The following is a 17,107-nucleotide window of genomic DNA, read 5'->3' as shown; positions in this document are numbered from 1 at the left end:
ACCAACAAATCCACAAAATCTATGTTCTAATTATATACCAACTACACTCTTTAACTACATACTGAATTGGTTTCCTGACTTCCTCAAAATTGGCGCCATCTTCAATGATGCATATGCAAAACATTCTACGTGTAATTAAATCATTGAAGGAACTGGAAGATCATCATTGAAAGATCTGGAAGTACATTCGACCAGTTCAGAGTATTGGGTTTTATGTTTAGATATTTTTTAATTTAAAAATACAACTTGATACAATGTTGGGTTTATAAAGTTTATAAATATATTATCTATTAATGGTAAATATTTTGTTTTCAACTAAATATTTTTAGAAACATTTAGTATATGATAACCAAGTCATATTAGTAATTAATTAACTCTTGTCCTTTGTGTGACTTACTCGTTGTATGTTACAAGTAAAATGATGCTTTTCAGAACATGTGTACCATTATCAGATTACTATTCCATGAAGGTTGTTAAAATATAAAATCCATAGTTTACATAAATAAATGTATATGTTCATCGCTCAGTTTATAATAAAAAATAGCCCAGAGTGATTGTAGATGTGCACAATGTAGTAGTGCTAATAGGGCACTCACTGATGTATCGTTTGTATTGATTTTGTTTGAGTATAACTAATTGTGCCGTATGAGTGGGCTGACTAAAAATGTAACTGGTTGTTGAATATTAAATCCTACTTTTTTTTTCTTGGTCAAGTATGCTTTGTTTCAAACTTTACATTGTTTTTCATATATCAGCGTTTATTACAAATCATCCTCATATGGTTATCTCCACCATGGGGCACATCCCTTGCACCATATCTGTCTTCATTCTTCTCTATTCCCAGTTAAACCTTTAAGGCTCTAATAGCTCCCACTTCAATTTCTTTTTAATCATTTGCAATTTTACTCCTTTCTGGCCCATTCTATTTGAACTTTATACAAGTCCTTCTAGCACTGTTTAATTAATACTTCTCATGATATGTCCTAGCCAGTTAGCTTTCGTATTCTGAATTGCTCTGTTTAAGCTTCTGTTCTTGTTAACTCTCCTCATTACTTCTTCATTTTTCACTTTGCCTCTCCATTCACTCTTCTCCAATCTCAATTATGCCCTAATTTTAAATGATTTTAGCCTTTCTTCCTCTTTTTCTTATCATCCGTTTTAGAATTATATAGAAGTACTTTCCAAGAATAATACTTCACGGTATATTTCTTTAGTTCTATCTCCATCTTACTACATAATAAATGTTTCCTTAGTGCTATTGCTGTTTTTATTTCACATTTACTTTTTCGGTCTTCTGTTGTACTGGTTTAATTGTTCAATTTTCCTCCTTTTGTTAGGGCATCACTGTTTTATTGTCTCTTATCCTCATTAACTTAGTTTTCCTAACATTCATTTTCATTTCACATTCTGTCAGTGTCTTTTAATTTTAAAATCATTTGTTAAATATTCTGTTCCATTTTCAAAAAAAAAAAATGTCATTTGCAAACCTTACAGTTTATTCGTCTTCCTCCTGTACTGATTTCATTATTTTCATCTAGAGTATCTTTTCATCATATCTTCAGCTTAGATGTTAAACAAGATTGATTGTAGGTAGCATCCTTTTCTTACTCCTCTTTCTGGATTAAATGAAATTCAGTTCAAGTTATGAAATTCCCCTGATGAAATTTTGCTTAAAAAGCTTGATTGATCTTAATCAGTTATAATGACGAGCTCTCTTGCCTATGTCACATGACTTTTTCACTAATCTGCAGACAGCATTTTTGGAATAATATATTGACAAATATGATGTGTGTTCAGATCACTATGAAAAACAGTGTGCCACCTTCTGACCAATATCCCAACTATTTAAATTATATCCTTGACATTTTTTCTTTGAAAATTTCAAACAAAATTTTCAATATGCTCAATATTTTCTTAATTTGTTGAAGCAGATGGGTACCCTCTATGAATGTCATATTCAACACTAATAGGACCATCACCAAAATGCTTATGCCACTCATAAATTGATATTTTCTTAATTACAAATTCTCCAAAAACCTATTCAGGCAGCATTAATGTATCTGACAGTGATTTTTTAAGCAAAACATAAAATTAGGTATTTGTGTATTAGTATGTGTACTTTTCACAAATGCTAACAATTTGTGAAACTTCAATTGCTGCAATGTACACAATGCAAAACAAACAAGTTTAATGTTGTTGTATACAAAACAGGAAACATATGATGTGGCTATTTCATGACATCATGAGTGCTATCAATAAAAAAACAAAAGATTAGCCTTATTACGTTTGCTACTTTAAGTGTGAGGCAATTTTGGAAACTTTTTGAACCTATCTTGTTATCCCAATCTTATCCCTTATCCTACTTCCCTTCCTGAATTCACATTGTTCTTTTGTAATCATTTTCCTAGTTGTTATTAAATATATGTTAAAGTTTAAAATCTGGTTTGTCTGATTTATATGGTGTTAAACTAGCCGGTGAACAATTTGTGTTTATTAATTTACGTATTGAGTTGTGGTTTTTAACATTTTAATGGCCTGCTTCTAGTTCAGGTTCAGAAGACAAACCTATTAATCAGAGCACCTTCAGACCCAGTAGATCTGCTGACCTGCCATCAGGTTTTGCTGAACCTGATGGTAAAACATATGTTCTCAAACATCGTTTTAAAATAAGTATGTGCATCAGCTAATTCTCATGTTACATATTATTTCGACCATATTTGCTAGGCTGGTGCTAGCTCAGATATGATGTCTTTTGGCTTGGTTGAAGCTGAAGGAGCAGCTGCAACCTGAGCATATGAAATTGATATAGACATTCTGCTGTAAACTATATTCCTTGCCTCGAAGTAGCTGACCTTTTGTATGGTCCTTACTTCCTGGATGGCTACTTCTTCTTTGTACATTTGGCAATTCTGCGATCCTACCAAGTGATACTCTTGACAGTTCACACAGACTGATAGATCCTTGCACGGTTCATCTTGTTACAGAATGAATCCACAAGAACAAACCTGTTGCCTTGTACAGTGTACTGCTTTGTGTCCGAACCGTTGACATCCAAAACACCTCAGTGGAGTTGGAATGAACGGACGCACTTCAAGTTTGTGGAAACCAGGTTTTATCTTTTATGGACACTTTGGCTTGTTAAAGGTGAGGACTTGCGTCACGGAGGGTACAACTTCTCCATTGCGTCGAGTATTCAATCGCCTACATGCTACAATATCCTGTTCGAAAAGTTCTACTATTTCCTCTTCATGCAGTTTAATAAGTCTGTGCATACGACTATTCCCTTAGAGGTATTCAATATGCCATGAGGTGAAACCTCAACATCCATTACGCCGATCTTCTTAACTTTAAGAAGCCGCGAGTACTGTAAATCATTGACAGTTTCGACGAACAGACCAACAGCTGTCTTTTTAATCTTCTTTATTGGTCCAACGGCGGCTTCCGTGATTCCACGCGAAATCACGAAAGGATTGACTTTTGTGATGTCTCCTTCACTTCGTACAACCAAATATTTCGGCATAACTGACTGATTTTTCGGCCGAAATTTAGTTCGATCCGACTTTTCTTTATCACTAAAGTCGAATCTCTTCCTTCGCTACGGGTCTGGAGCCGAAGGCGCTCCAAGACGTGGGTTTTTATGTGGATCCTCTGCCACAGATAATGTGGAAGTGGATTGTTCCATAAAATAAATTTTCGCCAGTCAATATGTCGTTAGGTGCGGGCGGAGAGAAGGTTGGGCGTGCCTCAGATCGTAGATCCTGCCTGGGTTCTCCCAGTTAGCCGCCTCCCACAAATTTAACCCAAGCCGGGGAATTAGGTACTGCCTGACCCTCGATACCGACATCCCAGGGCAGTAAGGGCTCTGATACCCTTATCCAAAGGACAATCCCTGCCAAGTGTTGAAGTGACTGACACACGCTAGACGCCGCAAGACTTCGGCAGAGCAAGCTCACAGCAGCCCACCCTCAATCCCGCTCCACAATCGAGAAGTGGATGAGCACTCTTCGTCGGCACTCCGCCCAAAGTCGGCAAAACAGATCACGGTCACGTCCCCCGCCATCGCTGTAAACAGAAAAACCGAGATGCACAATCGCAATCAACTCGGATAGCTCGGGACCGCCATTCCCGTACTCAACAGGGAGCTATTGAGCAAAACCATTTTCCCGTTGGCCGATCTAAGTGAAAGTACCGAAGTGTGATGTCGTTGTCCACCCCGGACATGTGCGTAGATGTTATGGGATTTATCCGGGGCATCGACTACTATGATCATTAGCCCCTTCCACAACAAATAGTAAAAAGAAATACATTCTATATTCTGTCAGTACAAAAACTCTAGCGACCTAAAGATATTTTTGTCAATACACAAAATATCTTTTCCTTGCTCAAAAATAGAACATAGGTGACATAGTCAAGGACTAGTCTTGTCAAAAAGAGCATTTAAAAAGACTTGTCAATGGTTATTGAAAGCCCCAAAAAAGACAACATAACAAGGGTGTAAAGGCTCTTGTCATTTTAAAACATTTCTTACGAAATTTAGTCAAAAACTCTCAAAACAAAAACTTGTCTGTGATGTAAATTAAAATACACATAAAAAAATCTATTAAACGAAATATGACAAAAGTGCAAAGGGCCCTTGTCCTTGCCATTTAACATCACACGCAAAACACTTATATTATAACCTCATCGTTTTTACTGCAAGAACGTGCGAGGCGGCCGAATGTCTCGCCTGCTCAGCTAAAGGCCTCTGTGATTTCGGAGGCTCCATTTTAATTTTCCTTAAATCTTTCTTTTCTAAAATAGAAATTTCTATTTTCACAGGTCCCGGAGTTGGGATTTGTTCAGTCTGAACTTTGGTTTCAGGTTTCTTCATTTGTTTTGGAGTTTGCGGTGCCGTAGAGTTACGAGGGTTATTATTTTTTTCAAGGTCCGATCGGTCACGAAATTAAAACTAGAGTGGAAATAAGAAATTTTTTATTTGTAACAAGTACTTACATAGTTACGCTATTTCTCTACATAGCCGCCACTCCGATTTAGACATTTGTCGTAGCGTGGTACCATCTTTCCAATACCCTCGTCATAGAATGGAGCCGCCTGTGTTTTCAGCCATGTTTCTACGCCGGTCTGCGGTACTGAAGTCTCTCATTCACATTGTTGTAGAGAGCTGACCTTGAAATTTCAGGAAACGAATCATTCAATACAGAAATTGTGAACCGACGATTTCCTCGAATTGCCTCATCCACTCGCTCAACGAGATCATCGGTTGACACTCGCTTCCTTCCCTGATCGCCTGCATCATGAACATCTGTAAGTCCTGCTTTAAAGTTCCTGCATCGTTGTCGCACTTTGCTGTCACTCATTGAAGTTTCACCGTACACATTACTTATTCGTTGATGAATTTCAGCTGCATTACACCCCTCAGCCGGAAGAAATAGAATTACCGCACGCACTTCACACTTGGCGGGAGATACTATTGTTGTAGACATGTTTACGTGCTAGCTGCGTGTTCAGAACTAAACGAAGTGTCGCGGCGTGTGGAAGGCCATACTACAGACTCTGCGCAACACATACGCGCATAGGTTCATCCAATTTTTGCGCGGGTTTTTATTTCGCGACCGATCGGACCTTGAAAAAAAATAACCCCCGTATTTGTAGGCTTATTTTTCGATGAACTTAGACGCTGTTGCTTTCGCAGGTTGCTTTTTTTTAAACGACTGGGCTGCTGACCCTAAATCTTCGGTTCCTTAATTTCTGAATAATGATTCTTGCTACCAATGCTGTTAAGACTGGCGCCAGTTCTGTTAATTCGTCATTAAGTTTGACAGTGACTGCAGCAGCAGCAGAAACCTCTGCATAAGTCGAGGTCTTTGGCGTTCTGCTATGCACGAATTTCCTGGCTTCGAAATAACTGACCTTTTGTACGCAATTTCCCCCTTATATTTTGGACAATTACTTGACCTTCCGCTATGTTGTCCAATACAGTTTACACGTATCGGTGGGTCCCTGCACGGATCATCCGGATGCAACGGATTGCCACACGTGCAAAGCTGTTCCCTCGTGCATCTCGCAGCCGTGTGTCCGAATTTTTGACATCCGAAATACCGCAATGGTGTTGAGATGAACGGACGCACATCAAGCCTATGAAATCCTGACTTTATTTCTCCGGACATTTAGGTCTGTTAAATGTTAATACGTGTGACGCGGAGGGTAAAAATTTTCTCCGTTTCGTCGAGTGTTTAGCCGTCGTCACGCAGTGACTCCCTATCCTTAAAGTTCTTTAACAATTTCATCCTCCGTGTAGTTAAGCAAATCTCTGCACACATTATAAAAGTTACAATCTCTTTTTCTTTATTATTAAATCCTTAGGAATAGATCCTCCGCTCTTAGGTCGAAGCATGGTTCGATCCTTCCTTTCTAGAACTATTAACTCTTCTTATCGCTAAACTCTTCTTCCTCTTCCGTACCAAAGAAAGAGGGTCTCCAGAACGAGGGTTTTTACGTGGACCCTCTGCCACGGAAGTTGTTCCCATGGTCCTATGAATCGTAAGTCAATACGTCACAAAGTGCGGGTGGAAAGACGGTTATGCGTGCCCCTGATCAATGATCCTGCCTGCGTTCCCACAGTTCAGCCGCCTTCCACAAATTTAACCCGGGCCCGGGAGTCAGAGTATGCCTTACCCACGATCCCGACATCCCAGGGCTCGCACGTAGCAGTAAAGCTCCGATACCCTCAACCATGGGACAATCCCTGCCAAAGGCCGAAGTGACTGACTCACACTGGACGGCGCAAGACTTCGGCAGAGCAAGCTCACAACGGCCCACCCACAACCCGGCCCCACAACCGAGAAGAGGGATGGGCACTCCCCGTCCGCATTCCGCCCAGCGTCGGCAAACGGATCACGGTAATGCCTTCCACTCCCGCTGCAAACAGCGAAACCGAGAAGTACAACCGCAACCAGCTCGAATAGCTCGGGACCGCCAATCCCGTACTCCAGAGTTTCTGAGCAAGACCATTTCCCCGTTAGCCGACATAAGTGCAGATACCGATATATCATGCGGTTGCCCGGACGTGTGCATAGATGTTGCACGGACGTGAGGTTGAAATTTTCTGGGGCATTGTTATTATTATTACTACTTTTTTTTCTCTAGGGGCAGCATCGACTACTTTGGTTATTAGCCCCGTCCCACTTGAAAAAAAAATTATATTTTTCATACTTTCATTGATACTGCCACTGTTAATTCTTTTTTACTTACAAAATCGAAAAAATGTAGAAATTTAATCTAAATGAATTTAGATTCTTCAACATATCACAATTTTTTTTTTTTTTTATCGCCTAGGATTTCCTTTCGGCCTTCCTTTCTTGTACCTTATTTCCATTCTTCTTACGGCCTCAACTTTTGATGATAACGTGACTGAGGCCTCGGATATGGCATCTTCCTCCCTTTCTGATATCAATGACGTTCTGCAGCTGACATCAGGTGATGAAAGCTTAGATGGAGTAGTTAGCATCGTTGTTATTGAATCAAAACTCGATGCTATCGCTAGTGATGTATTTTCAGCGGTTGACGAAGTCGATTCGATCTCTATAGATGTACTTGTTTTTGTTATTGATATTGCAGAGAAATACCATTTACGTACTCCCCACGAGGTGGGTGAGTGTCGGACTCGCACGGGTTTGGGCTTGTGTTATAGAGCCTATGTGTGCCCGCACCCTACCGACTAACACTCCGGTTTCACCGTTCCTCTCCACCCGTGGCCGGTTTTGCAATTAAGTATATCACAACCCCGGGGGTGACAAGGCTTAGGAGTCCCGCAGCTTCATCGCCACCGCCCACCCGCGCAAGCACGGAGAGACGATTACAGTGAAGGCTGTCCCTCATCCCCTCACCCTCCGGCACTTGATACTACTTCTGACAGCTGCACTGTGACTGTTTCTTCTCAAACTGTTTTAGTTCACTGCTTCAACTAATTAAATATAGTTTAATCAATAATCTAGATAACTTAATGACTTACCGACTGTACTCACTTTGACTAGTATTCACACCCTACGTCGCTGTTTGCTTTCCTTTTGGACATTGGTATCAGTCACTACTTGCTTAGAAGCTACCGGAATCCCCCCCCCCCCGCTTAATCAGTACTGCCAATCCATGTAAACACAGACGAGCGGCAACTCCACAAGGGGTGTGATACCCGACCCCGCTGTTAGGGTTCCGTTGTGTATTTGACTCGCTTGTCGTCTAACCTCATTTCCTCATCATTTTCTATAGATGTACTTCTTTCTTTCTTTTCCTGTTTAGCCCTCGGTAATTACCATTCAGATAATACTTCAGAGGATGATTGAGGATGATATGTATGAGTGTAAATGAAGTGTAGTCTTGTACAGTCTCAGTTCGACCATTCCTGAGATGTGTGATGAAACCCAACCACCCAAAGAACATCGGTATCCACGATCTGGTATTCAAATCCGTGTAAAAATAACTGACTTTACTAGGACTTGAATGCTAGAACTCTTGACTTCCAAATTAGCTGATTTGGGAAGACACCCTCCTTTGCCTTATGACTTGTCAATGGAGGGATTTTTTTGACATACAATTCATTAAAAGTCTTACGAATCTCCTTGACAAAACCACCAGCACAATTAGTTATCCCTCTAGCAATTAGGAATGGGCTAAACCTTTGGAAGCTTCCATTCTCTTTCGTAATAACTAAAAATCTTGGTTTGGGCGCATTATTGCCAAACAAAGCTTTCCTCAAGTTTCTACTGATTCTGTCAGCATCTTTCCTTATTTTATCTGTCTCTTTACTACGTTTCCGATTTGCTTGTGGTGAATCGACTGTTTCTAAACGAGAATGTTTATGTCTACCCTCTACAATGTTGATTTGTTCAAGGTGTTCCATTAAATTTGATCCCTTCTGTAGCAAGGCTAGCCGCTGGGGTACACCCCCATTCCAGGGCTCCTAACCTTGGAGGTCCAATCTGGACTCCGGTGGAGCCGACATATGTCCTGGCAGACAGCAGATGCGCAATCTCTGCACTGACTCCAGGCTCCTACTCATCAAAGGTTTTAGAGCTCCCATGCACCGACATACATGGGCACCTTCACTACATGCTTGCCATCGCAGGGGGCATGTGAACAACAGAAGGGTCTCCGTTACACCTGCAGTAACATAGATCCTGGCCTCCACATCATTAGCTCTATATGTGGTATAAGTCCATTTCAAAATCATATTATTGTTCACAATCTGAAGTTGGCTAAAAAAATCCAGTCTGTCATAGTGACCTGAAGGTGAAAACAGGTCAGAACATAGATATTGTTTTCCAGATGTGAGGATTATCTACCTCAGGGCATTATTATTATTATTATTAGTAGTAGTAGTAGTAGTAGTAGTAGTAGTAGCGGTAGCAGTAGCAGTAGCAGTAGCAGTAGCACCACTATTACCACCACTGACCAAATAAACAAACAAGTTAATATGTTTGCAGCTGAAAATAGATATTTTTCTCCAGGAAAGTGTGTGAATGGTACACTAATTAAGAAAATGAATTTTAAAAATGAGCACTAAACTTTATTATAACTATTTAAATAATGTGTAAAACTTACCTATTAATATATAATAATAATTTATATAAAATAATAAATAAATAAATAATTTTTTGTTTATTTATTTATTTGGTTTGTTTTTTTAAATTTTACAGTATCAGTAATTGAAATTAAATAACTTATTTCATTTTTAAGTTTCTCATTAATATTTTCTCCTTTATGATAAAGAAGGTTAATTGTAAGCACTTGAAGTTGAAACATAAAAAACAAGAATTTTATAAAGTTCCTTTATACAAGTAAATTGTTTCATAATCATTTCTTATTTTGTTTGCTTTAGAATTAAAAGATGCTTTTAAATCAAATTAGTTGTTTATTAGTGAATTATTTTTTACAATTTTGAAATTCAAATGAAGCCACTTCAGTATATTTCAGTTAAATATAGGAGCTTGTATGATTTTTTTTACTGCACATCAATAGTGTACCGTTTCCATATAAATTCAAAGTAGATGATATTGAGTATGATGAATAAATGGATAGTGACCATTTATTTATATAATCTGTTGATTACATCCACTAGTCGATCATCTGGTGTCAGAAAGAGCATCTGCCTATACAGATCCTATCTAACATCTTCTGTGTTAGCCTAAAAGCAAGCTAGTAAAAATTTCTGTGATTTACACAGATACTTAAGAACATACAGTTATTTTCTGTATAATCAATATTTAGACAAATTTAAAAAATGGCTTTACTTTCTAAATGCAGACATGACCGTGAATCAGGTGAAAACAAATGATTGGTAGATATTTTCAGTTATTTCATTTTAAAACATGAATAAATTTTATTCATAAAAGGATTTAAACAGCCTTACAACTTCCAATTTCTTAAAAATAACATTCTTCAGATGATCACTATTTTACTATAATCACCTCAGTAAGTCTACTGCCTAGTTCACTCATCACTCCTTTCAGCAACTTCACAAGAATTCAATTTACTTTTAAGTAGATTCAGTATTTCAACTTTAAATTCAATGGTGTGCTGGTATATCGAATACTTTATTTTTCAAATACCCTTCAAATGCACTCCGATAGGTAAGCTGACCTATCAGCTTGCATATTTGGGTGGCCATATGGTATTCCTGTATCAGAAGTCTTCATGGCTAGGAAATAGATTCTGTAAATCCACCTTTGAAGTTTTGTGCTGAGAGTTACAACTCCACCTTGTTGAAAAAATGTTTCCTTATTTACCAATTTACAAGCAAATTCAGGAATTAAAAAAGTATCTAACATAGTGAATGTGACATATTCTGTTGATATTCATAGCCCTTTCCAAATCATCTTAAAAAAAAACATATCCAATAATTTCAAAGGAAGTCATCATGAATTACCCTTAACTGTGGAACTATGAAATGATCTCTTAGTTATGCTGTGGGGTTTGTGAAAAACCAAAGATTTTGTTTGTTAATAAAATCTGATAAATAAAAATATCTTTTATCGCTCATCAATAATTTATCATTACTTTTTTTTGTAATTAACAACATATAAAAACCCATTAAAATAGGCTTTTGTTTTTCTTACTTTGTTGATATTATGAATCAGCAACTTAAATTTTGTTCAGGTGGATGTATAGATTTTAATGTAGAATTGGCTGAACCCTAACTATAGTCAGCCCAAAATGTCAGGAAAATGTATCGGTCAAAGTGTCATGGACTGTATTCAGTAATTTGTCTACTGCTGCTGCTCTGTTATACAAACTTCTGATTCTACCACCTTCAGTTTTTAATGCGTATTCAGTAACTTCAGAATTTTGAGCATAAGTCCCAATAATTCAGACTGACAGAGCACCACGATCACAATAAATACAAGACTGAAATTCATGCTATGTGATCACAAAATTGTCATTGTTTTTGTTAAAAGGATTTTACTCCAAGATTATAAGCACTTAAGCACTTTGATCCACAAATTCATTACAACTTTATTATAATTGATAACACTTTATTGTGGGTTACAGGGTGGAAATAACCTTGTCCCATCCATTTAAGCCAATCGGTGTTGTCAAATAGCTTGATTAACTGACTTTACCTTGCACATTAAAATGTGTTTTCGGAAGATTTTTTTTTAAGTATTTGTACTCTTTCTGAAAGTCTTTTTATTTAAAAGAAGTGAGTTTTTTTAAATTGTTTTTATAACAAAATTTGATTACTTTTATCAGTGTTGATTTATGAATTTTATTTTGAATTGTAGCCTTATTTTTTTAGGAAATTAATTTTTAGCAAATAAATGGTATAGTTTCATTTAAAATTATATTCAATGAGACATTAACATTATCATGAATTTTGAAATAGTAAAGTTTTGTTGTGATCAGTAATATATTTTTCATATAATTTTAATGCTGTATTTCAGCGTCTGTAGCTGCTAAAAATGGAACACCAGTATTTAAAGTGAAGACATGGAGGGATGGAAAAAATGTTTCTCAAGAGATCGCAAATCAGTATAAAGAATTAGGAGCAGATTTAAATGTTTTACCATTTTGTTCACAATTTATTCCTATGGAAATTATTAATCATCCTTTATATAAAAGTATTTGTTACCATCCATCCCTTCTTCCAAAGCATAGAGGAGTTAGTTCTATTAGTTGGTATGCATTTTAATGAAATTTTAATTATTTTTCTGTAGCTTATATGTTTATTACATTTTTATTACCATTTTCCAGCTGCATATGAAGTAAAATAAACAAATTACTTTTACAGCCAGTTGCTTTGTATTATTATATGTTTTCTCTTATTAAGCAGAATTTTGTGAGAAATTATTAACTTTTTAATAAAAGTAATAAGGATTAGGGTTTGTTTATAAATAATGAAACACTGAAAGATAGCATTTTATTGTAGATGTGACCTAAGAAGATAAGTAAATATGTTTGTTATTTAACTTTTTACAATCCAGTATGGATGTGTCATGTCAAATGTTATTTTTATAAATTAAAATGTTTGTTTAAACCTACATTCACAATAATGCAGAGGGCAACAGGATAATCTTGCAATATGACTATGTTTATTTAATTTTTCAAAATAATTTCCACCACATATTATACACTTCTCCATCCTTTGAAACCAGTCTTTAAAGAAACTTTACCGTGTTTCGTTGGAGATCTGGGCACACTCATCGTCCCAAACCCTTACGACATCATTAATGCTAATAAAATGACTCCCTTTTATTAGTCTAGTCTTCATGTGGGGGAACAGCGCAAAAGTCACATGTAGTGAGATCAAGACTTAGGGAGGGTGCTGTAACAGTTTTATTCTGGTGCTGGCTAGATACTTGGAGCAAACTGTGGAGCAGTGCACTGGAGCATTATTGTGGTGAAAAGAAACCACGTGTTCATATTTTAATTTGAGTGCAGATTCTTGAGAGCTCGACAACTTAAGGAAGGCATTTCTAATATACCATTTCCCTGTAATTGTCTTCTGAGTTTCTGACATAACTCGCTGTAAAACTCCTCTTACACTAAAAAATACAGTCACTATTCTTTTCTTCACTGATCTGGATTTTCAATCACAGGGTTTCCTTATCTTCAAACACCCTCACTATTCTGAGCCTTGGTAGGGACGTCATAATAGTACAGCCAAGTTTCATCACCTGTCATTATACTGTTCACGTAGAGAGATTTCCCATTTTCAAACTTTTTTAGTTTTTCACAGCACCGTGAAACACAACTTGCCATCTGATCATCGGTCAAGTTATTCGGTACACAAAAGGTACAAAGCTTTCTAACTTTAAGATGATCTTGCAGAATAGCACAAACTAGTAGTGCATTAATGTCCAAGGGCACGTCTATTTTGTGGTAGGTTACATGCCTGAGTGTCTCAAGCATTTTTCTTACTACAGCAATGTTTCCCTCAGTCACAGACAAAGACGGTGGACTCTTTCAAACTCTCAGTATCACATAAATATTGTTATACAATGAGGACAATCCTCTTCAAGAGTAGGAGTCATATCCTTTAAATGCTGATCAACACAACCCACATGAAAATTGCCGGGTATTCAACCATGTCAAATATCTCTACCTCTTTTCACTAATACAGCTAAAAAGCAAACAACACTGAGACACTGACTAGAGTGGCTACAGTGCCTGTCTAAATACTTGCTAACTTGTAAGCACCTGTGACGATCCATTTTGACATATTGCAAAACTTTCCTGGTGCCCTTTGTATATCATAGTGACTTATTGTAAATAGTATCATTACCAGTTAGCCATATCATAGTGTTTAAAAACCTTAGTATTAAGAAGTAAGTACTTTTATTTGGATTTAAATAACAATTTTACCATTGTGTAGATGAAGTTTTCGTAGATTTCTCATAACTAGTTGAAATAAATGGCTGGGTGAGATAAACATTGTAATAGGAAATAGTTTTGAAAATCATTTAATTTTCTCATTACCTACCATTTCCTTCCTTTTCATTGTTTATTTATAGATTGCAAAATACAGTTATTGCTATTTTACTGTAAAATAATAACAGTAAATAATTAAATCATTAATATGCTTTATCAGCAATAATTAAAAGTAAATTTTTGCTGGATTGTCTTTTTTCTTTTTATTTATTACTGATGTAGTCATCATTACCAAATTTATTTTTTAATAAATTTTATGTATTGCATAAAACTGTTGCTAATGTACACATCGAATAGTTTTTATTTTAGAGGAAGTAAAGTAAATATTTTTCCGATCTAATTATTTTTGTTTTATAAGAGTAACATTATATTACATATAAATATATATGTATATGTTGCGTATATTATTTACATTCTATATACTATAATGTAAGATTAACAAATAAGTTATTCATTTGATTTTTCAAAAACGTTTTTATAAATATAAATTTTATACTTTCTGGATTGTTATATGAGGGTTATTTTTTTTCAAGGTCCAATCGGTCACGAAATTAAAACCACAGTGAAAATAAAAATTTTTTATTTGTAACAAGTACTTACATAGTTACGCTATTTCTCTGCATAGCCACCACTCCGATTTAGACATTTGTCGTAGCGTGGTACCAACTTTCCAATACCCTCATCATACAACAGAGCCAGATGTGTTTTCAGCCATGTTTCTATGCTGGTCTGCAGCTCGATGTCTGTGCCAAAATGTTGTCCTCCTAGCCAGCGTTTCATGTGAGCAAAGAAGTGAAAATTGGATGGAGTTGACAGTTTTCTCGAATTGCCTCATCCACTTGCTCAACGAGATCATCGGTTGACACTCGCTTCCTTCCCTGACCGCCTGCATCATGAACATCTGCACGTCCTGCACCATTGTCGCACTTTGCTGTCACTCATTGAAATTTCACATATACAGTACTTATTCGTTGATGAATTTCAGCTGCATTACACCCCTCAACCTGAAGAAATTGAATTACCGCATGCACTTCACACTTGGAGGGAGATGCTATTGTTGTAGACATGTTTACGTGCTAGCTGCGTGTTCAGAACTAAACGAAGTGAAGCGGCGTGATTGAAGGCTATACTAGAGATGCTGCGCAACATTCAAAGTTCAAAGGTTTATCCGATTTTTGCGCGGGTTTTTATTTCGCAACTGATCAGACCTTGAAAAAAAAATAACCCTCGTATATAAATGTACATGTAAATCCTTATGTCTGTACTGTTTACGTAAGATATAAATCAAAATGTTCAATTTTGCACTAAGTACTTATTTACATATCATTTATCATAATTACTGAAAAAGAATAAAATAAAATGTTAATATAAAATAAAAAAATTGAGCAAAAAATAAAACTAATAAGACCCACTACATATATTTGACTGTTAGTAGGTATGTTTATATGAATTTTATATAAATACAGATAGCATTTGAAAATCATTAAATTATTGAATTTATTCCCAGTAAACAATTTTTTTTTTCTTTTGATCAATTACACAAATAATCACTAACAAATTACTGTGAAAAATGAAAGAAATTAGTTCTATATATGCATTAAATAGTAGATAAATATATATGCTAATTGAGGTAATTTTTCTAGTAAAAAAATGTTAAATAAAAAAAAAAATCACATAATATTATCGGTTATCAGATTAATAGACATTTTATTCAAGTTCAAATAAAAAAAAATTATCACAGTTTGACCTAATTTATTTTCCGTATTGGCTAAATCAATAAACTATATTACTTTTTATCTGAACATTGTAGCCCTAGAATTGAAGGATGCTTTTTCTTTGCAAATGATAAACATTTTAAAAAAAAACCACAACTTAGGTGATAAGGAGGGATAAGTAGATTCCATAGAGGTGTAAGTATATAAGTTTGTTCATACTGATGGGTAGTCTACCTGGTTAATGGGAACTGTGCCTGCAACAGATTGTTCTACTCTGCTCCTAAAGAGATAAAAAAAAATCTGAGACAAAGGTATTTTACTGATAAAGGCACCTCAATTAAGGCATAGTATGTATTTGCTCTATAATCTGTAAGTACTGAAGTAATTTAAAAAAAGATTGTTTTGTGGTATCGACTGTTTTTGTCCTTAGCTACTACTTACTATATGACAACAGCATGTAATTATCTTCCAAATTGAAAACTGCACCCAGTATTTAGCTTAAGTGAACTGTGGAAATTGATTAATGTAAGATATTTTTTACTACTGGCATTTTGTCATCGCTTTAAAATTTTTATTTTCTTGGTAATTTCTTCCTGAGATTTATGAATTTACTACAGAACCAGCAGGTTGTAAGGTTGCAACCATCTGTGTTGCTGAGGAGCAGTAGTGTTGTTGGTACTTTGGAAAAAAAAATGCTGTACCACAATCGATTATTATAAAAGAAGTTTATTTTACGTGTTAAATCTGATTTTCAGTTAGATACTCAATAATGTTAATGTTTTGGTACACCATAATTTTTTTCACATTTATTAGCCTCGGTTATGTGAAGTTGCTGTTAATGCTTTCCTTCAGTTTATTCTGGTTTGAAGTCATACCTCAGTTAACTCCTTTCCTTACTATAATCTCACACATACTATCAACCCATGTTCATTCTCTCCCTTAGATTATCTTGCAGCTTCATTCGCATCACTTTTTCGTCAACATTGTTCTCATCTCTGCGTTTGACATAATCAAACCGCTTCAACTATACATCTAGTAGTAGTTTATCATTTTTCATAACTTATTACTTTTAAGTTCATATGTTGCTGCCTGGAAACTTTGTTCAGATTTCAGTAGAAAAATAGTATAGTTGCAACAAATAATGGTCAAAAATATTTAGTTCTGCTAAACATCAGTGATAAAAAAATAATTATTGCACGTAAACCAGGCTTTAGCATTAAATACTGCTAGTAAAAACGGGGCTAATGTAGCATCAGTTTAGTTTAAACATGACTTTAACTTGGTTCCAACTAACATTTTAGCCATGTTTACATGAACACTACTCATTTCATAAGTGGCAAATTATTACTGAATGCACACATTGTTTATTTTTTTGTTAAGTTATTGCTATAACCAGTTTTAAGTGGGCAAATCAGTAAATATATAATTAAATGGCAAGACATTATATTATGTTTTTACATAGACTGAGC

The 17,107-nt window shown here is 35.9% G+C and overlaps 1 protein-coding gene across 1 annotated transcript in view; it reads left to right on the top strand.

The window, feature by feature from the left end:
• LOC142323179 (cytosolic 10-formyltetrahydrofolate dehydrogenase) overlaps positions 1–17,107 on the top strand; it is a 106,733-nt gene that overhangs the window by 26,803 nt on the left and 62,823 nt on the right. The window contains exon 3 of the mRNA XM_075362484.1: positions 11,937–12,171. Within this exon, the coding sequence (XP_075218599.1) occupies positions 11,937–12,171 (235 nt within the window). The remainder of the gene's footprint in view (positions 1–11,936; positions 12,172–17,107) is intronic.

The sequence above is a fragment of the Lycorma delicatula genome, chromosome 4 (assembly GCF_047948215.1).
Source record: "Lycorma delicatula isolate Av1 chromosome 4, ASM4794821v1, whole genome shotgun sequence".
NCBI lineage: Eukaryota > Metazoa > Arthropoda > Insecta > Hemiptera > Fulgoridae > Lycorma > Lycorma delicatula.
The sequence above is the reverse complement of the archived record's forward strand: the minus strand, read 5'-3'. Positions and strand labels throughout refer to the sequence as shown.